Below are 22,650 nucleotides of genomic sequence, written 5' to 3'. Positions count from 1 at the left end.
CAAAGTGCTATTTCACACTGCTTATTGCAGCAAATTATTACATAAACAATATGCTTTTAGCTTTGCTGTGCAATTGATGTAAGCTTACATTGGCTCATTGCACAATTCACTGTCAAGGTCAGTGGAAAAAAAAACAAAAACAAAATGTTGATTAAATTCTAATAAATTTTTTGTTCTTTTTTTAGTACAGTTTTTCTCAAAATTTCTATTTTTATGCAGACCGACATGCTAAAACATTTGTCATTTACGCCTCCTTGTTTCTCGTTTGGAACTTGACTGTGAAAAGCGCTCGTTCTAAATTGCTCATTTTTGAGGTTTCGGTTTCTTTTACGTAGTCAGTAAGTAGCAATGCAGCTCAATGAGGATTTGGAAGAGACTGCTGTCGATTGTTCGGTTCTAAAAAATAAACAAACTAGTGCTTGACCTCATCTAATCGCCTTTCTGTTCCCAGCGCCAGCAGATTGTTGTACTCTCTTTCCAGAATTTGTCTAGCCTGTGGGGGGGAAAAAAAAGAGTGAATTCAATATTTTCCCCTCCAAATAAACATGTCATAGCTGTAAAGTGTGTGTGGATGGATGGATGGAGACCTGAGTGTTTTGGTTGGGGATCTGCAGCAGCAGGGCCAGGCTGCTGTAGTCGAAATTGTCGTCCAGCGCGATGAGCGCCCCGTGCACGCCGCTCTCCAACAGGATGTTGGCGTAGTCGCGGAGGCCGATGCTCTGGATCCAGCGAATCGCCCGTTCGTTACTCCACACCAGCACGTCTATGCGAACACAAAACCCTAGTGGGTGTTTTTGTTCATTGGAAAACCAACGCCTTTGCAGGTGGCCCCGGGGGACTATTACCTACCTCTTATCTCGTGCTGGCTGCTCTCTCTGCGTCTCTCCAGCTCCTTCCTGTCGTAGTTCAGCTTCTTCAGACACATAATGCCGTACTGCAGACTGGTTCTGTTACAAACAACACATTGACATTACAACCAAAACCAGTTTAAACGTGTCCGAGTCCGCTCGGATTTAATCGCTCGATCGGATGGGAAATGTTTTGGCCAATAGTTTGACACCAATGTTCTTGGACTGTTGACCTGTGAAAGCTGTCCACCATTTTTAAATGCACTCTGAGGTCCTTCTTGGTGAGGTGGTCCAGCATGCGCGCGTCCACCAAACACTCCATGAAGTAGCTGCGGTACTGAGGTAGACCGAGACTGGGTAGCCACTCGTTCCCGATCCACTCGTGATTCATGTCCCCGTATGCCAGCGTCTAAATCACACACACCAATTAGAAACCATGTTTACTGACTTTTACATATTCACAACATAACGTGGATGTGACATCGCACACAGGCGAGGTTTGTGCAATGTTTTATCGCTCTGCTCTCATGTTAACATTAAATGCATGTAAAATAACATTTGCTCTCACCTGTGACCAGCTCCCCTCCTCTGACTGGGACTTCTGCGGAGACACAGGGAAGCGATTGTATCAGCTCTACGTCTGCCAACTGTTGCTTACGTCAGTTTACTTTTCAAAGCACATACATGCATACTTAGTTTTATAATAAATGATCACCCAATCGTACATGCTAATGCACCGGATGCATCTGGCAGCTTTAAACATTATTAAACATGTAACACAACAGCACACACAGTAGATGAAACTATAACAACGTAAGAAACGTGTCCATCTCTCTCTCTCTGCATGCAAGTACAATAAAACATCACACAAACTACATTCACAAATCCAGAAAAGTTGGGACATTTTGTACAATCAAGAACCTGTTATGTGTTAAAGGGAAAGTCAGTATTTACCCACCCTCATGCTGTTCCAACCCCGTACGACCTTCGTTCATCTTCGGAACACGAATTAAGATATTTTTGATGAAATCTGAGAGCTGTATCACTCCTCCATACTAGTTCATAGGCTTCTTGAGGAATTGAAACTTGCCGGCCTCAAAAAGTTATTAAAGACATCGTTAAAATAGTCCAAGTGACTACACTGGCTCAAATTTTAAGATTATCAAACGACGAGAACACTTTTTGTGCAAAAAAAACAACAAAAATAACGACTTTATTTCCTTATCTCTGGGCCTGGAGTCAGGTTACTAGTTTAACAGCGAATGATCTGTTGTTGTACGTCACACACATCACACACATGACTAGCGTCGGCCAATAGTGAGCCGTAGCTCTTCGCTATCACACTACGTTAACTGACTAGAGGCCCACAGAGAAGGAAATGAATAGTTGAAATAAAGTCGTTATTTTTGTTGTTTTTTTTGCGCACAAAAAGTGTTCTCGTCGTTTGATAATCTTAAGATTGAGCCACTGTAGTCACTTGGACTATTTTAACAATGTCTTTAATAACTTTTTGGGGCCGGCAAGTTTCAATTCCTCAAGAAGTCTATGGACTAGTATGGAGGAGTGATCCAGCTCTCAGATTTCATCAAAAATATCTTAACACTGACAGAATTTTCATTTTTGGGTGAACTATCCCTTTAAATGTTCTAACTAAACCTTTATTTTAATGACAAAAGTATACAGGAGAATTATCAAACTTTTCACTGACCAACATTTCAATTTCGATGGCTACAACACCCTCCAAAAAAGCTGGGACAGAAGCTAAATAAAAGTGTTTTTTTTTAAAAAGTTTCAGTCCACAAAGTAGGTGAACTGGTAAGAGGTGAGGGAATCGGGATTGAGTGTGAAAGGAGGATCTCAGTCTTTGCAAGCAAGGATGGGTCATGGCTCATCACTTCATGAAAGAATTATCAAACATTTTCAAAATTGCAAAAAGCATTTCATTCTTTCACCTTCTACCATACATAATTATTGTGAAAATATTTAGGGAATCCAGAGAAATCAAGGCAGGAAATCTCTGTTGAACTCCTGAGCCCTCAGATCCATCATAGTGCTACAGTACTCTGGAGTTCTTTGGAAAACCCATGTCATTTAACACAGAAATGCAACCTGAATCTCTGTCACGCAAGGAGGAAGCTGTAGATCTGTTTAATACAGAGATGCTGCCGAGTTCTCTAGGCCTCAGAGTCCATGTTTGTCTGCAGTCCAGATCGCAAAATAAGGCAACCACAGACTTTTGAGTGTCCAAAATTACACTTGCAAAACTCTAACAATTAGTATACTCAATTCACAAACATTTAAGTGACACAGTGGTAAACATGCCTCTGTCCCAACTTGTATGGAGTGTGTTGGTGCCATCAAAATTTGTTTATATTACAAAATACACTTAAGTTGGTCACTGAAAACTTTGAAAATCTTTGTACCCTTGTAAGTTAAATAAAGGTTCAAGACAATTAACAAATCACATATTCTTGATTTTATTGCATTCTACAAAATGGCCCAACTTTTCTGGATTTGGGGTTGTACATCAGATTCACAACATGCATTCGTCTGATTCCGTTCCAGACTCGTGTTCTCGGTGCCGGTCGTATACTGCTGATGAGGGTGAACCGTGATGATAGTACGAGGCTCAAAGGAGAATAACGAGGCTAGTTTTTATTCTCCTTTGACTGATTACATTCCATTTGAATGTGAGAACTTCACATCCGTTCAGCCTCGTTGAGAGCTGTTCTATATGAAATTAGGGCCTCTGTCGCTGCTGGTTCACCCATCTAAAGATCGTTAGGGCTGGATGTGATTGATGGCGGCACATTTGAGCTGATTATATTCAAACGTGAACTGAGGAAATCTTCCTCTGCCCAGTTAAAGATCAGAGCTTGGAGTCGACATGAATCCCCATTCGCTAATCATTTTACTTCCTTAATTTGATTTTTTTTTTCTGTTGTTGTTGTTATTGTTGTTTTTTTTTTTGCTTTGAATTGAGCACAGTAAGACCAGGAACTTGTACTAGAAAAGTAAATGATGCTCATTTTCGATTTCATGTCGACTTTCGTGCTCTATCCTGATTCTGTGAAACAAAACCGTTTGCAAAAAATGTCAGTAAGAGTAAGCAAAGAGCACATGGGTGGGCTTTTTTCTGTTAGACAGTTGAAACGGATAAGTTGACTGACCGTTTTCGAGGGGGCGGCAAGGGTCTCCATTTCCTCGTGGGTTACCCACACGTTACCCGACGGCTATGTGGGCGGCCCCAGAGATGAATCCGACAGGAAGGGCAAGCAGTGTTAAAGAAGAAGAGCAGCAGCACTGTAAGCCAATAGTGTTACAGCATCACAGTCAGATCATTAGCGAGACACAGAGTCAAAGGCCAGAGATACACATACTGAACGCACAAACAAACACACGTCAGGGGAGACTAAACATCGTTCTCTCTGACGAGGCGGGAGCCGCTGCTGAAGACGAAAACTGCTTTTAACATGCAAAATTAGCTGATGCCTCAAGTCTTGTGCACCCTGCGCAATTTATTTCTTTTTTCTGTCCTTTTCTTTTTTTATTGTCAAATACGACGTGTTTACGAAGTCAGGTACGTTCAAGTCACTTTCGTCGGAGCAAGTAAACTCTACTTCTAGAAAATGAAGAACAATGAATGTGCATCAGGTTTGTTTTGCTTTTTAATGTTTTTATTCATTTAAGAAGCCACTGTAAACTTGTAATATTGCCATGCTACAATGCTATTATATTTTGTGCCTGACAATGTCACTGCTAAATAAATATAAATATTGTGTTATTCTGCCCGTAAAAATCGGGGCTGAAAGAGAATCCTGAGCTTCCCACCCGTATTTATGACTTTGCAGTGGCGTTCTTTTCGACATGTCTTGAACGCACCAACTGTGAACAAAATCGTACAGTGTGCACTAGACTTTGAGTAATTAGTAGTTTTTAAGGAGATGCTTTAAGAAAGTGTGCATACAAATAACTTTAATAAGCTGCAGTTTGACTGTGTATGTTTGTGTAGAGTGTGAATGTGTCATCACACAATACAGTCACAGATCAGCTGTCACAGACGATGCAAAACACTATTACCATGACAACAGAAAAAAAAATTAAGCTGCAAATGGGTTCAAAATAACTGACAGTAAGGATGCTATGGCGATGGACCGGCGTGGCCGAGTATTTGCCAAACAAGGTAAGACTTTGATAATAAAACTTTGGGAGGGAGTTTGTTTTTGTACTTTTTGATAATGTATGTTATTGATAAGAAAGCAAATAAACAAAGTGTGTGTGTGTGTGTGTGTACTCACGGTTCTAGACGTAGGGGGAGCCGAGGGGCTGGTGAGCGAGACCATCTCCTGGATGGCCAGACGCAGTTTGAGGCGGTGCAGTGGGTTGCTGATGCCGATCTCTCTCTGGATCTCGGTGTCGGACAGGGCAGACATGATGGCCCCACTTTTTACATTGGCACGACACGCTGCGACGTACCATGCTGGCATCCCCAGCCACAGCTTTGAACACACACACACACACACATTGTTGCATGATTAAACACGTACAGGACTGCATTATAACCCTGTTCCTGCAGACTTCAACTCGGCAGGATGGTAAGTTGTAACCCTCGAGGAACAGGCTTGGAGACCCCTGCTCTAAAACATCTATATTGCAAGCTTCACCACTAGATGGCACCATTGCCCTTTGTGCAAGTCTTTTCTGACCACTAACCAACCTGAATATTTTTTTGCATCATGGCCAAATCATTCTCTACTTCATATCTAAGCCAGATGAAGAAAATACTAACAAGTATTTCAATACATTCAATTTGGTGTGTAACATTGTTGGGAAACTCCAACTCAAAGTTGCAGCTGTTTCACTACAGCTTAATCTTGCAATTGCATCATTCTAGGAAAGTCTGATCTCAGAATGTAATATTCTACAACTCAGATCCTTATTTTAAGGCTGGAATACACTACAGCACACTAGCCCCCGTTTAAGGCTCAAGTTAATGCTCAAGACTAAAATGTTTTAACTAAAAGCAACTTACTCTCATATCTTAAAATATATCACTGCCATTGTTTTGTCTCAAAATGCACAACAGTGATGTTTTTTCTAAGGCCCATTTATAAAAGCCACTTAAATGTCCTAACTGAACTAAGGCCTAAGCCCAAACCAGGCCTAGGCATCATACACCTGCTTACTTCAAAGTTTTCTGAACATTATACACTAAACAACTGTCAAGTCCTTCCGAACAGGACAAACTCATGCGGAATTATGCGCCTTATTGCTAGGAGACGCATGACAAATGAAAACATTGTGTATTCTAAATTCGATTCGATTCGACTATGGCAGATATTTACTTAAAAGGCCCCTATTATGGATTTTTGAAAATGACATTTCATGTATTGCGTTACATAGCTACAAGTGAATGAAAACATCCTGCAAAGTTTTAAATCTGAAAGTGCACTATACATAAAGTTATTGTCTTTCAAAAGTTTGTAGAGTCAACAAAATTAATCGTTTTTCAAATGAGTCTAAAGCCGCTTCGTTGTGACGTCAAGATGAAACATTCGCTTATCGCGCACGCAGACACCAGGGAAAACTTGAACCTCAAACCGGCAGCTGATTCCTGTGAATACTGGACAGCATCATGTCCAGAAGACCCTTTGCTCTACAATGTGAAGGAAGGCTAAAGACAGGTTTTTTTTTCACTGCCCAAGAACGAGAATGTGAAGAGTCAGAGGTTAAAATTAGTTTTTACCACAATACCACAGCAGTATAATTATTTTACTGACGACTGCTTCTCAAACCTCAAAGTTAAATGCAGGATTCGCAAACTGCTTGCTCTTGAAAGATGGTGTGCAAAATACTTAGTTTTGAGTTTGATATCGTGCAGGTCTCCTGCTAACTGGCTAACTTATGCTATCACTGATTCACTTACTGAAATACTTCCTCTAAGCAAATGTGGGCATGATTTGGCCATGATCAGCTGTGGGCATGATTTGTTTTACCAACATACATGCAATGTTATTAAAACAGTTTCCACGTGTTCACCGCAATATATTAGGTTAGAAAAACACTCTGCAAATAAATAAGTATAAATAAAACAATCAATTTGTTGATGGACATGCCCTTGTTAAAGCTGATGGTGAGGTAGAAAACTGAGAAGCGTATAACAGAAACGCCTTGCGATGGAGGTTTGGTTTGATGAACAGTTGAACAGTTGAATATGTTACAATCGACGTCATTGTTCGTTAGTCAGTTTAGTTTACGCTGTAGGAAGCCTCAGGACAAGTTGTTACGGCGTTTTTGTTTTTGACGCGCTTTTTGTAGTAATCCAATCACAACAGACTGAGCTGTCTGGCCAATCAGAGCAGAGTAGTTCGCGGAAAGGAGGGATTAATAGAGATTGATGCATCTGACGAGTCGTTTGAGAATGATTGAAAATGTGGTGATGTGCAAATGTATATTATGAGGAAATGAAACAGTGTATTGACCTTTGATGCAAAACAACTCCGAAACAACATTAGAAAACTTTAAAATGCATAATAGGGGCACTTTAAGACACACATCACATAATTAATATTCATGAGAAAAGCTGATGTGTTTATGTGCCCAAACTGAAAATTAATACTGCCCACCTCCAACCACGCGACTACTGTAGGACCGTCCCACTGAGCAAAAGGTAACCCTTTTCTTCTGGCTTCTTCCAACAACTCGTGCCTAGAGAGAGAGCAGGTGGCAGAGACAAAGCGAGACAGAGAGGAAGACAGATAAGGAGAAGGACAGAACTAGCTTAGAAATAATCAACTAAACAGAGAGAGAGAGAGGGCGGGAAAGGGGCATGTAGAGAGAGAAAGTGAGATGCTTTATCTGTCTCTGCCAGGTTTCCTGTCCTTTAATGGCCACTATCTGTTTATCAGAGCAACATGGAACACCAAATGCATACGTTTCTTTTTTAAAAGTTTCTTTCATACACACTACTACTAGTCCGTAATTAGCATGTAGCATGACGAATGCTACCTTTTCATGTAATCTCTGTAAATAAGCAGTACCTAAGCCAATATATTGCTCGCTCCATGATTTAATTTTAGGTCCGTCTCGTCTCTTAAAAATGGTCTGGGTTTCTGTTTATGAATCAAAGACCAGGTTGCGGGTGGATAAAACGAACGAAAGAAACTAACGGTGAAGTCGGTCACGCTGAGAAGCCAACTAACGGAAAGTTCCAGTTTCTCAGATAAACATATCGTGACATTTCCTTGCTGTGTCCTGATCCACGCCTATAAAAACGAGAGCTTAAGGAAACTGGAATGCTGTGACTTATCGAGAGAAAACAGAAACGCCTTTTCTTTTGAACCCTATTCTTGATAAATATTTGCGCTTTAAGACAAGGCTGCTATCATAAACTCTCATCAGACGCTTTTTTAACAGCGTTCTTCAGTGGGAAATATGTTTAGCTTTTTCCAAGGTTTTACAGGGGCTGAACAGAGTGTGTCCTCAGCAATGTTCCAATATATCTCTCCTTCTAATGTCTGAACGTCAGAATGTACTCGTCTCCAAGGATCCGTCATTTTGAGCAGGTTTAACTTAAGAGATATTCCAAGGCAAGGCTTTACGTTTGGTGGAACTGTGTTGGAAATCTGAGGGGATTTGGCTACAGAATAGGTGAATATTTTACGATACACAGATGTGGTGGGCTTTAATGCAGAGATCGTTGGATGTTCCTCCCTCAGAGAGCAGCTTCATAATCCAACCGCATCTTTGGGATCTACAGTAAGGCCACTTGAATGAACTGTTGGGAACAGTACTAAGCAGAACAGTACTTCACTATGCTGTAGTGAATGATAATGGTTCTGTCCACGCGACTTACGTGACCACTGATATCTTTTTTCCACCGAAATGGTGCCGCGATGGTGTCTGATCCGGTTCTGTGTTTTTGTGTGTGTTGGGGGGGCTTGTTTATAGGTCTTAGACCTTGTTTTGGGAACATACTTTAGCATTCCAAGTGATCATGTTATTTTATGCAACTTGTTTGTACAACTAAAGCTGTTTTTTTAATCAAACTATTGAATAAAAATAACGGTGGATCATGGAAAAGCCAATTTAAAATGTTTGAAAAATGCCACTATGAGACAAACCCTGGTAAATAAATGGCACTGTTATTAACAAGCTTTGGTCCTTTTAAAATGGCACATATACTCCATGATTACTGAAGACCCCCCTGAAGACTACTGCTATTATAGTATCAGCTATTTCAGATAAACCTGACCGTAGAAGAGACATTAAAAATATGGTCCATCATGTTACAGAACATACAGGTCCTCAGTTTTAAGTAAACGGCTCTTGGTCTGAATAAGCTGCTTATAAAGTGGACCGGACTTTACAGCACAATGAGAGTTAAAGATGGAAGTAGTGACAGATCTTGTATTCCGTACTGTGACTTACATCCAAGTGAAACTAATTATTGAAAAAGAAATAAATGCAGGACAGGGACTAATCTTAATGTGAGCTTGTAGTCAATTGTGAGCAGGGTTTGAGCGGACTAAATGAGTGGAGAATCCGGCATACGTCACCGGAGAGAAGAATGTTGTTTCACTGGAAGTTCGAGTTATTACGTGGATGAATTGTTCACAACATGCATTTAGAAAATAGATTGGATGAAATATGCGTGACTAAGGTTTCCTAGTTTAAAATGGACCCCTTTTTTCCTGAACCACCTTTTCTTTGATGTCAACACAAAGCACAGAACCAAATCGGGCACGGGCACCGTTTCGGTGGCGAACTATCCAGTGGCCGTGAGCTTTCGTGTCTGTGTGCTGTAAAGGCAATAAGGCCTTGGTGGTGATGGTGGTGGTTATGATGCATCTCTCCTCATCTTTACGTGTTGGACTGCATATGTTCAGGTCCAATGTAATGTGTATGAGTGACTTCCTCTGAACATACTGTCGCTGGGGAGGGAGAGAAACAGTTATGAGAGAAAACAAAATGAAAAGAAAAAGAGAGAAGGGAAGTAATCAATGAGTTGACAGTCCATAACCAGAGACGAGACCTGGTTATTGAATACGGCACACAATGCACACACACACGCGCACGCACACATACACGAGAGGAGAAAGGCCTCAGCATGGCAGATCGAGAACAGGTTGTTATAAAGGCACACATTCTCTCTCCAGGCAGAGATGCATCCTCTATAGAACTGTAGAGGGGGAGAATCACATTTACAGTCAAATGAAAAAGAAAGGCAGAGGCAGGGGTCTCTAGATGGACAGAAAGGAAATGCGTCGGACCCCCCTGAAGATAGACACACACTTTAGGAGCATGACGACAGACACGGACAGAGCGTCGACAGTGGAAAAATGCAGCAAGTCTCGGCAACACAAACTAAACTTACCCGCTGATACAGAGTCAGATGAGGAGAGAGAGAGAGAGAGAGAGAAAAGAAAAATAGAGAAAGCGATGGGAGACAAAATTAAATGCTTGTTATTGAGCATACTGTATGTAGTTTAGAAAAACACCTCAGCTCAGACACGTGCATTACTGTTGGGAATTGTTGTGTTTTTGCACTTTGATATTGACTTGTCGGTCACAATTGGACAGATCTTGTCTTTAAAAGTTTTTTTTAGTTTTTTTTATAATCATACAGCATGCAAAAAGTGTACAATGGAAACGGTGAAGAGCCGTCCTCGCATGGCGCCACGATGGGTGAGTCAAGTTACATAAAACGGTAACATTCAACCATTAGCGTTAAGGCAAAGAAACGTGATATTCGGCAAGCATCACATCATGACATGCTGTAAACACATCTAAGTATGAGACAAACTCACAAGCTTGCTATGAAAGGCACATTCTCATGTTAACATACATTCTACACATTACAATCATACAAATACAAGACAATTACATTATTTTAGTAGTACAACATGTGGCATAGACAGTATTATTATTATTGTAAACTAAAACAAATAAAAACTATACTGACCATGAAAATTTGTTCTTTTTATTAAATGAGCTAACGCAAGGCCCGAAACATACTCTACCCAAATACGCAAATGGGCGAACGGCAGTTGGTTACGCAAGCTCAGCATTCAGGATTTTTTGGGCAAAAAGATTTTAGTGCATCACAATGGTGATGGACTTTATGTCCATGCTTCAAATGCCGCAAAAAAAATAGTTTAGAAACACTTATTTATCAGAAAATTATTCATTACGAAACAAAATGCAACAAAAATTTCAAAAAAGCATCTTCATAGCCTAGCGTCTTACCGAATGGTTTTGTTCCTTTAGGTCATATACTGTCATGGCGGATCAACAGCTCGAAGAGAATCTTAGCTTTGCAACTTAGCTTCGTTATACTGTCAGCATGCTTATAGCTAGCTACCTAAATAACAGTTACTTTATCGCATTAATCTATCGTGAGCACTGAGGGTTGCTTTTGCCAAAGTGACACAACAACGCACACCAAGTCTGCACAACAGGACCGCACGCCTGCAATGTGCTTGCTTACTGGCGTAAAGTATGTTTCTGGCCTAAGGCACTACAAAGCATCCAGAATATTCAAATATAGGCTTTCACAAAGAGGTGTGTGAAGAAAAACATGACCGTTTGTAAGGAAGGTTGTTATGGCGTGGTAATATTTACATACTTTTACAAGATTTGGGCCCAGGAGTTAATTACCTTCATAAAAGGTTGTGTTTGGCATCTAATTTGAATTTGTCAGAAAGCGATTTACAAAGTACTTACTTCTTTTTAAGCCTGCGATCTTTCTCTGCCTGTGTTCCCAGCTTTCCAACCGCAATATCCTGACCCATAAGCTCAGGATCGGATACATTTCCTATTGATGGAAAAGATCCATTAACCAGATCCATCTGATAATGTTAGTGTGACCATTATATTTATATTCAACTCTAGATCAGTATTTTATCAGATTAAATCGGTACTGTGATATATCAACATCAGGTCATAGAGCTTAACCTGAATTTAAACCAGACCTTAATAGTTTATATGTCACTGCTGTGTCTACGTCTGTACCTTGTCCTGGTCCCATAATCTCTTTCCCCATCTGCCCCAGTCTGGCCTTTTCTTTCTTCCCAAACAGTCGTCCGATGGAGGACTTGATGCCTTTCTTTTTCGGCTGTTTGTGAAGGGAGTCCTGGCTGCTGGCTACACTGCTCAGAGCACTGGCTTCCGTCTCTAAAGCAGCCGTCAGCCTGGAGACAGCCGATCACATCAACAGTGTTAAAGTCGAGTTATGTTTGTACACAGCACGTGTCTAGTGGCTGTCGGGCATCTTTTTGCCTTCTCACCGTGCGTCATTGTGTGAAGAAGCGGGTAGCGTGTGGGTCATGCGGACATGGCGAGGTGTGGGAGGCGGCGAGGTCTCGCATTTGATGGTTGCCTTGTCCTCTCTGCCGTCCTCGTCCACTGCTGCGATCTGTGAGGCAAAGAAAACCTCTGGTGTCTTCCAATATTGTGCACTATTCCAAATAGATTTAAGAAAGTCTTTTTAAATTCACCCAAAAAATGACATATTTGTAATTTACTCTCACGCCGTTCCAAACCTATTACTTTTATAAATGGAATATAAATTAATATATTTTTAGACATGAAATTTAATTAAATTAAAGGGCTCCAAAGTTCTTCAAAATATCACTATCCACAGAAAAAGTAAATCATACAGGATTGGGATGACAATAAAGACGAATTTTTAGGTTGAAAACAGGATGTTTTTATGTATTTTCATTTTAAATTAACCATAAAGATATTTTCATACAACATACAGTATAGTGCATTCCAGAGATTAATTTCCTTAGATATTAATAATTTAAATAATAATATTAACAATAAGCAATAATGAAAATAATTTTAATAATAAATAACTATGAATAATTGATTACTTATATATATATATATATCAATATCAATACTTCTTTACTGCTATAATTCTCAGTATTATTGTTTTAACCAGCATTCATTTTCATCAACATTAATTAATCAACCCTGGTGTCCTCTATGGTGCCTATAAAATTAATCATGTACAAATACATGAGCTCTTTGTGAAGGGACTTTTAAAGTAGTACCTTTCTCCTGTGCTTCCGCAAGTCACTAGGCTGCAGAACAGAAAAGAAATGTTAAGCATTCAAAGCAACTCAATGTGTTGATAAAGAAACTGCAGAGAAATTACTAGAAAAGCTGTAATACAGAATTTAACTGAGAGATTTCATACCATTTCATTTGTGGATTAACCAGCAAGTAATGTGGCTTAAATGAAACAAATATTCTTAAAGAGGTCATATACATTTTTTAAATAAATAAAAATGTCATTTTCCAATGACCATTTTCTTCCATCTACGGTCAGTACAGCTAATCTCTAAAAGTATCAAAGAAAATTTACTGTAAATGCTGAAATGACCCTTGTAGGACAGAGATACGCGTGAGCTCGTATACCAGTGTCATGACCCCCATGCGCTCCATGTCGCGGGCCGGGCTGCGCGGGGTGAGTTTGGGGGTGGAGTGTCCGCTGGGAGGCGAGGAGGAGGCGAGGGAGGATGCGGTGGCCGAGGCAGTCATGGAGGCTCCGGGATGATGAAGCCGCGCCAGGTTCAGACCCTCCAGGCTCACGCTGGCCACGCGGTTCTCTATTTCCTCTGCCCTCAGTTCTGTCGACTCCTTCTCTTCTTGGATCAGCCTGGAGAAACAAGAGAAAAACAGTTCAGCCCACAGTGAGTTAGGAAGTATTTGATGATAATCTACTAGCATTTTGATTTACAACATCACTGGAAGGGCTGAGCTTGCTGGGTGAAAATATGTAACCATTATTGGCAAAAAGACTACGAACACTGTAGCTAAAACCTCTAATTATCCCTTAGTACGATGGATAGTGCCAAATGAAAAGCTTTGAACTGTTTGAGCACAGAAAAATGACTATATAAATGCAATAACAAGCTCAGAGGGACAGAGAAATAATAACAGGCTTGTGTTTTACAGGCCAAAGACTGATGCGGTTAGTTTCAGTCAGTGAAGGCTTGGGGACACGAACCGACAAAACTCAAGGATGGCAAACTGCAAACTTTGACAGCTCTTGTAGTTGATGTTTTTCATGGGCTCAGATTATTGAATATCTTGTAAAGCAACCATCGACTGGGGTGTAAACAGTTAAACATTGACCATTTGTCAAGCATTTAACATGTTTACAGTTGGTTGTAAGGCATTCAACGGTTTTGTGTCTTTTAGCCAAACACCAAAGCTGGTGCTTTATCAAAAGCGGACCACTAATGCGAGGAGAGAAGTAAACAGGGGAGCATCTTTCTTCCTGTGGTAATCAAAACGACCAGCACATATTATAAGCACACTTTAATAGTACAGTGAGCTGTATTTGTACACTGGTAATCAAATAACGTTGGACACACATACTGTACTGCACATTATATATGAGGTTGTGTTTTATGAACCGGTTTTACATTAAGGGGGCTCCCGAAAAGAAAACGCTCAAGAAATACTTGCCGTCTGTTCTGGCTTCATCAAATATTAATGACACATTTCCACTGAATTGGACAAAATTTAAATTAGATCGCAATGAAAATTGGAGTCATTCATTTGCTCTTGACAACCTTAGGTGCAAGTGCCCATCCAGTCTAGGTTCTCCAATATGTGTGGGAAATCGACAGACAGGACACGTCGATGGCAGGTGATAGAAGTGTGATATCGAACAGCCGTTACATTTCACTCAACCTATCTTGTTCGATAACAACTGGACAGCCTACAGGAGAAATCCTGAGCTTTGGCTGATATTTAAATCAGCATATACGCTGCCTGAAGGCACAACTCTGCTTTCTGCAGCACTTCTTATTGTTTTCAATTCAATCTAGGGCTTGCGTGTAGCAGAATCCTGATTCCGAGTCTGTATAAATGCACAAGTTTTAATAGATTTGACAGTTAAAACAAACAAAAAATACAGCAAAGCAATTAGCTAGGGAGTACAAGGTTATTAGTAGATTATGGAGGGAATCTTGAATAATACATCTTTTACATCTTTTAAGACACAAAGTTTAAAAATTGAATCCCCCATGCTGTATTTTCACATAAAGCTCCTGGGATAATAGTCAAGGAACTTGTCCAAGTGTACAAGTTACTTTGATGAAAGTCATCTAATAAATGTCAAATAAACAAAAATCATATGTAAATATTTACAGGAGAATTACAGAGTGAAAAGCGCCAGTAAAAATGCAGGAAAGAATAGCGGTAAATGAGATTTGGTAAGTCTGGAAAAAACGACACCACTTTTAAAATCTGCACATAATTTAAATTGTTCGGAACACAACAAACTCATGCAGTAACATATACCTCGCTGCTAGGGGACATGTAACACATCAAATCTACTTAAAATATCAAATATTTCATATCCTGTGAGTGGGAAAAATCAATATGTGAAACCAAACACATCGGAGGCTGTGCCCATCATACATCACACTATTTTCTGTAAAAATCTGTCAACTCTGACTGCCCAAACTCTACAGACTTGCTCTGACTTTCGGCAACTACTGTAGCGTCGACTCCACCAGCCCTACAGCTACATTTGTCAGAGTAACATATTACTTTGTAATCCAACCAGGGCTATATTTTTCTGCTAGTAATTTGATATAACGTTAAAAATCTTTTGGACAGGCTTGAACATCTTTTTGGAATTTTTGGACAGATTCCTGCCTGGTTTAGATCTTACCTTTAGTAGTGTAACTGAACAAACCTAACAATGCTAAAAAAAAAAGGTGTGCAGCAAGGCTAAGTCTTAAGCCCCTCGATTTTCACTAAATTTTCCTTGGTGACCTTTGAGGTGATATGTTTAAGAAATATAATGTTCTTACATTGCTATACAGGTGTATTACATAACAGACCTTAAAGCCATTTGAAAGTAAGACCTCTTCTCACTCTCTAAGCAGACAATTAAGACTTAAGTCATCAAATGGTGCAGTGGTCACAATGAATAGACTGACCGGATCTCTTTATTGATGGCATCCAGTTGTTCTTGCAGCATCATTGCAAGGGTTTGAGCATCTGAATGTCCTCCAGGAGACAGTAGATCCATCGAGCTGAAAAGGGTCTCTCGGTCATCGTCATCAATGTCCGACATCTCCGTGTCGCTCTCAAACGGGTGGCCGCCCAGAACGCCAAGTTGCTGAGAGCGCCATTCGTGCTCTCCCAGAGACTTAGCCTGCAGGGAGATGAAACAGAAGCAGAAAGAGAAGTGATGTTCAGTAAAAGCTCAAGAAACAGGGGGTGAAGAGATCCTTCTACCTTCTGTTCGTCAGTACGTAACCCCAGGCGCCCTCTCCTGGGTCTGCGGATCACCTTGGTGGAGCGATAATGGTCCGACTGAGTCTCGGCAAGAGAACCCAGAGAGAAACGCAGATCTCCAGAAGCATCCAGATGGGACCTGGAATCAAGGCCACAATCCATCATTAAGACATCTAGAATTTAGACACATTAAATAAACTTTGCAATGCTAAAAAATGTCATTTGCAATGAAAGAACTATATAAAATCAAAATTGCCATAAGTAATTTAATTAATATCACTGCATAACCAGAGGGTAACCTCTGTTCCAAAACCTAGTGAGCTGCTTTGCTGTCTACATTAGCACTCTTTCTTAACCAATATTTGAACTTAATAAGTGACTGATCTGGAACAGCACAAGTTAGCGACTCTAACTGACACATAAATCCTCATGTGAAGTATATGAGAAACTTTACTCTTGATTCCAATACAACTTGAAGATGATGCTAAGCTAACAGCCCAGTACTCCAATGGTGCTGAAAAATAGATTTTCAGTGGCCTTGGATCTGGAACTATATTTCACATTCATTTCTACATAGGTTTTTTTTTTTTTGTTAAAGAGTTATAAGCCATGAACCAAACCATCCAGCTATGAGGTGAATCATAATATTACAAACATTGATATGCAGCTTAAACTATTTCAAAATTGAACAAATATTTTTACTTACAGAACCCGACTGTTATGACCATAAAAACATACATTTTTTTAAAGATATAAAAGTACATTTTATCTATAGCTTTATCATATTTTATCTATTTATAGTCAGCATTTCTCAACTTTTTTATTTTTATTTACCTCATTGCATTGCAACCTTACATAAATGCGATGTCGAGTCTAATCTTCATGTCGAGTTCACTACTATGATGCCTTAAAATTCTGCCGAGCTTGTTGGGATTTGAAACAGAGCTACTGTTTATTGTAAAAGGATTTTTCTTAGTTTTTCATGATTTCTGTCTCACCGTGACAGTGTGGGCTCTGTAAGGGATCCTGCCCTCATCCGGTACTGATCCAGCTCAGATCTCAGTTTCTCTATCTCATCCGAGAGGTGAGACTACAACCGCAAAGCACATTAAAGTTTCATTTTACTCAGAATGGGTAGCAAAACATTACATTAAAAATTTGTTCAGCCAAGCTAGTTTTCGGAAAATGAAAACTAATGACCTTTTCTTGAATGGAGTCTTCTAACTGCTTCCTGTAGTTATCAGAGTCTTGTATTAGCACATTCTGAAAGAGAAGCAAAGGAAACGGTTTGAGTGATTGACGTGGTCGGAAGTCATTGGTACTGCCGGTTGGATCGTCTCCCACCTTCTCCTCAAGAGCGGACATCCTCTCTTTCAGGTGGAGCTGTAATCGCTCGTTGGACTCGGTCAAGAGTCTGTCCACAGTGTCTGACAGACGCTTGTTGTGTTCCTCGTTCATCTTCTCTCTCTGTCGAGCCTGAGGAAACAGAATACACCATTTTATCTATAATTATTATTATTTATTTTTTTTGACATTATATTCACACAAATTAAATATTTTAAAATGTGTTGTCTCTTTTTGACCTATGTTTATATGTGTGGAAAGATTTAATGTTAAATCAGTAAAGACAATGTTTTTGGTTCGGAATGAAATACTATACACACTATATATGGCATGCTAAATAAAAATTAAATAGTATGCTGAAATGTGGTCATATGACCTGAGTACATACGTAGCATGTTTAACCCTCAGAGACCCAAGTATTGTATGATGTTTTTTAGGAAGACATCAGTTTAAAAATTTTCTGTTTAGGCTAAATTTGCATTGAGATATGATTTGGAGAAACACTGCAAAATGGCACTGTTTATTGATACAGTAAGTAAAAGTTTTGAATTCACAACAAAAAAATGTTCTCGCTCGCTCGCATTCTGAGCGTTTTAATTGTGCAAATGTTGCCCGGGTATGTAGGAATTAAAAAAGTATATTATCTATTTTTGGCAGTTCAATTAAATAATCCGTTAGAATTAGACAATAATCAAAGTTAATTTTGCTGCCAGTTTCTTCATCATGGAAATGGAAGGTCAAGGTAGAGTGCATTGCATTGTGGGATACAGTTTTCCACGAAGAATGCTGTTTTATACTGCATATTTGGGTGGCAACTTGGATATTCCATATAAACAGAAAATGTACATTCTGCACTATGTAAGCATACTGTAAAAATAGTACATAGTATACAAGTATGCAATTCCTAAAAAGAATATGATTTAATGATATAAAGTGATATTGACCCTGAGCAGTTCTTGGTTCTTCTCCTCCAGCTGTCCCTCTAAATGTCTCATACGCTCCTCGATACTGCCGTGTCTCTCCTCCGCCTGAACAACAAACACACACACACACAATGTATTTTGTCAGATGAGGAAATGTAAATCCACAAATTAGCCCAAACCATCAGAGAAAAGACCCAAGAACCATGTGATGATGGCTCGAATCAAAATGAGAGTGTGCGTTTGGTTCATGAAGTACCGTCACACTAAACACCACAGATGTGGTTGAGCAGACAGGTAAAAAGAAGGAGTGTTTATTTCCTTGAGCTTCTGTTATCTCGTGGGTGAACAGAAAGAACCAAGTACGTCAGCAACTCATTAAAGCGAAGAAAATCCCAGCTGAGCATCACATGAAGCTGAAATACACCAGCAGTGAACAGACCCACAACCACACAGAGCAAAGTGAAGTGAATAAGAGAGAGAGAGAGCGGCTTTCAGCCCCACCTTCCTAAGACTGCAGTTCACGTCCTGGAGTTTAGCTACCATATCAGACTACCAAACCACAATACAGAGAAATAACACACAATATTAATAATGAAAACCATATGAATCATTTCTGACAGTAAATTTTACCACAGCAGTTTGTTATCAGATGGTTTAAATACTGATCAAGTCTTTAATTTCTGTCTTGTACTTGCTTATTTTTTCTTTCAAGTCACCATGAAATCAAATTCAAGTGCTCTCGTAGACTTTAATCAAAATAACTTCCCCCTCCCTCTTACAGCAACATCTCTTCTCTCCTCTGATGATGTATTTACTGCATGGATTGAGGGCGGGACAACCTGTCACTCACATGACATCACAGCAAATCACAACCATCCAACTTCTAATCATTCTCAATGGACAAAATCAAGTCCCACACCTACATTACTTTTATTTCATAAAGAAAGAATTAACATAATAACATAATTTTTTATAAAGTTAATATGTAACTAATATAACAATTTACAAAGAAATAATTAAAAAATATTCCTGCTTTATGAAGATAATGGTATAATAATGCAAATTTTTATTTAACTTTATAAAGAACATATTTGTTTTGCTTATGTACAGTAATCACTGTGAAAAGGAAATACCTCACATAAAATGATGAACAAAAGGAATTAAGCCTTCTGTGTTTGGTGAAAATTTGTGATTGTTGTACATGGTGGTAACACATGCCAGGCAAACCAAAAAATATATAATGATATATTTAACCATATGGCCCTTCAAAACTTCAGCACACACAACAGTTTTTATGCTGATCAATGCACATAATAAATTTAGACTAAGTGCAATATAATGCTTTGCACCAAGCAGACAAGATCTTTTAGAGCTTCTAAATGTGCAGTGGTCAGAAAGAGAAACCACCTCAAAATGGCCCTTGAACCCCTCGCCTGAATATTTGAGCCCAATACGGGCCACAGTTTGATGTATTGGTCGCTCTCTGAGTCTAAAGTAGTATTGTTCTGAAGTAGTATTGTCTGATTCATTTGTGTCAATAATGCATTTTGATGGTTCACTTCAATAAATAAGTTAAAAAACAATTTACGAATTAATTTAAGAGTCACTTAACATAAGTGTTCCCAGATGCTCCTGCACTTTACGTATTCAATTCATTAAATGCACAGCTAGTGTGTCTGTGTGAGTGTGTGTGTGGGTGGTACCTTGGTGAGAGCTGCTATCCTCTGTGCTAGCTCAGCCTCGACTTCAGGCAGTGTCTCAGCTTTCCTCATGGTCTGCTGGAGCTTCTGTTCTGCCAACTCCAGCCGCTCCTGTAACTGCCTGTTCTTCTCTTCCATCTGTGGGAACAAACACACACACACACACTGTCTGATCAGAAAGAGTTTATCAAAAAATAGCAGACATCATAGGACGTTCCAGCTTCCACAGCAACAAGTGGATCAACGTGGCCATTTTTAGTGTGCCTAAACAAACACAATTACATAACTTCCTATTTTTTGCTTGTTCTTAGAACATTTAAACTCAATTCACTATCTTATTAGGAACAAGATGTTTTAATTGCTAACTATAAATAAACTATCTAACTATTGTATTGAAATAAAGCTGAAATTATATATAAATACTATACAAAAATGTTGGTAACACTTTATTTTGATGGTCCCTTTTGAACGTGCTGTTGACTATAAATAACTTTAAAACTATACGTCAACTAACTCTCATCAGAGTATTAGTAGATTGTCTGCTTAATATCACTTAAGAACACTTTATTGTGATGATCCTCCAACAGACACTCTACGGACTATAAGTAACTTTGCAACATGTCAACTTAATCTAACCCTAACCCTACCAGTCTATTAATACTCTACTAACACTCTAATGAGAGTTAGTTGACATGTAGGAGCAACGTTACTTATAGTTAGGGTTGCCAACTTTCTGATTTCGAAATAAGGAACGGGGGGGGGGGGGGTTCGGTAATGACCTTTGGAATTCATATAGCATATTATAATCACTTATTAGGCCTATATTAATTTATAGAATAGCAAAGTATGCCTAATCAATGACTGTGTACCACATATTCTATATATATGAAGGTTATCATGCCAACAAAGAACCATGGATTTATTTAGTTTATAATTTTTTTAGTTGAATTAATCACCCGATCAGCATAAATAAAAGCTCAAGGCTTTATTTCTTGTAAGTGTAGAAATAGGACAAAAGTATTTTAATTTTCCTATATTATAGTGTAATGTTGATTAAAATATACTTTTGAAATATTAATTTTCATTTATATAGTAGCCTATATAGGCCATATGGATTTTACGTCATAGGAATAATTATATAAATCATTATTACATTATTATAATAATTGTTTGGCATACGAAAACACCATTGATAATGTAATGTAGACTGAGACTCTCACAACAAAAAAGATGTTTGAGCCCTCTTTATTGTTAGTACAAATCAATGCTTTATCTTTGTTTAACGAGCAGTTCATGGGTTGAAGCTCTCTTAATTTTGATCTGATCTGATGCATTTAACCTTAAAATGTGAAGAAAAAAAAATCTTGCGGGGAGCAGTCACTAAAACATAAGATTATCTTTTAAAATCGATTGAACGCGGAACATTTTTTCCTGAGTGAGACTGGAAAACCCGTAGTGGACGAAATCAGAGTGATAACAGAACGCTTAGAGTGCAGAGAGGAATGTGCTCTGACTCCAGTCCTGGTTTTGCGTCCGTGCCGTTAGAAGCTGAAGCTCGCAGGCAAGATCGCTCTAGATTAGAGGATATTCTTGCGGTAAAACCTACAGTCTATGGTTAAAACTAGTCGATCACGAGTGGAGTGGGTCAACTGGTGACGTCTTCATTCATAGTCTGTCTGAGATATATTAGAAGATGTGTCTGTCATGGATTTGCACTGAACTGATTCTCCAAAAAGACGGAACAAAGCGCGTTTCGTATCAGTTCAATACGGAACAAGACTTTTATGTGACAAATACGGAACGATTCCGTATTATACGGAACGGTTGGCAACCCTACTTATAGTCAACAAATAAAGTGAAACCAACATTTTTTTTAAAAAAAATTAGAAATATTGTCATGGTGACTAACTGAAATAAAACAAGACAAAAAAGTAAAATAAAATAAATAATAAAAATAAATAAAACCCTAAATATAAATAATAATAAAAATGACAAAAGCAAATTACAAAAACGTACAACTGAAAATATAAAAAAGTAAAACAATAATAATGCCAAATTAACATAATTCAGACAAGACTTCATACAAAATGAGTAAATAATGACAGAATTTAATTTAGTGTTAATTTAAAGCTGCTCCCGACAAGCTGAATGGCGCCTTGCATGGCTGACACCGCCGTCGGTGTATGAATGAGTGAGTGAATGGGTGATTGTGAGGCAAAATGTAAAGCGCTTTTTGTGGCCATTGGGTCTGTGAAAGCGCTATATAAATGCAGTCCATTTAACATTTACCATTTGTGTCTGAATTATTAATTTTGATGGTTTGTCTAGTTTGCCATGCCCTTTTATCTCTATAATATGTTCAAAACATTTATCTTTTAAGGCACTCAAGAAATCTTGCTAAATGATCATTTGGCAGGACAAGAAATGGTGTCATCTTGACCATGACCATGACTGTTCCATCAAGTTCAAAACATCTGTGCCTTCACACATGTATGAATACGGAAGGAAAGTAATTGCAACATATCAAAGCAATTTGAAATAATACAAAAGGGAAATGGAGAA

General features: G+C 38.9%; 1 protein-coding gene across 7 annotated transcripts in view; it reads right to left on the bottom strand.

Moving 5' to 3' along the window:
* The window catches only part of ppfia2 (PTPRF interacting protein alpha 2), a 191,141-nt gene that overhangs the window by 19,792 nt on the left and 148,699 nt on the right, over nt 1-22,650 (bottom strand). For 6 of the 7 annotated variants that reach the window (XM_089126615.1, XM_089126618.1, XM_089126620.1 and 3 more), the window contains 20 exons: nt 20,092-20,226; nt 18,410-18,493; nt 17,466-17,597; nt 17,322-17,384; nt 17,120-17,211; nt 16,122-16,260; nt 15,821-16,038; nt 13,278-13,518; nt 12,911-12,940; nt 12,137-12,264; nt 11,862-12,040; nt 11,574-11,664; nt 7,475-7,556; nt 5,147-5,347; nt 4,019-4,081; nt 1,417-1,449; nt 1,082-1,257; nt 850-947; nt 588-763; nt 425-493 (listed from right to left, as the gene is read on the bottom strand). In XM_089126615.1, coding sequence (XP_088982741.1) covers nt 425-493; nt 588-763; nt 850-947; nt 1,082-1,257; nt 1,417-1,449; nt 4,019-4,081; nt 5,147-5,347; nt 7,475-7,556; nt 11,574-11,664; nt 11,862-12,040; nt 12,137-12,264; nt 12,911-12,940; nt 13,278-13,518; nt 15,821-16,038; nt 16,122-16,260; nt 17,120-17,211; nt 17,322-17,384; nt 17,466-17,597; nt 18,410-18,493; nt 20,092-20,226 — 2,430 coding nt within the window. The remainder of the gene's footprint in view (nt 1-424; nt 494-587; nt 764-849; nt 948-1,081; nt 1,258-1,416; nt 1,450-4,018; nt 4,082-5,146; nt 5,348-7,474; nt 7,557-11,573; nt 11,665-11,861; nt 12,041-12,136; nt 12,265-12,910; nt 12,941-13,277; nt 13,519-15,820; nt 16,039-16,121; nt 16,261-17,119; nt 17,212-17,321; nt 17,385-17,465; nt 17,598-18,409; nt 18,494-20,091; nt 20,227-22,650) is intronic. The other variant, XM_089126619.1, reaches the window with a different exon arrangement.

The sequence above is a fragment of the Pimephales promelas genome, chromosome 24 (assembly GCF_988280905.1).
Source record: "Pimephales promelas chromosome 24, fPimPro1.hap1.1, whole genome shotgun sequence".
NCBI classification, from domain to species: Eukaryota; Metazoa; Chordata; class Actinopteri; order Cypriniformes; family Leuciscidae; genus Pimephales; species Pimephales promelas.
This window is presented reverse-complemented; position numbering and strand designations above follow the sequence as displayed.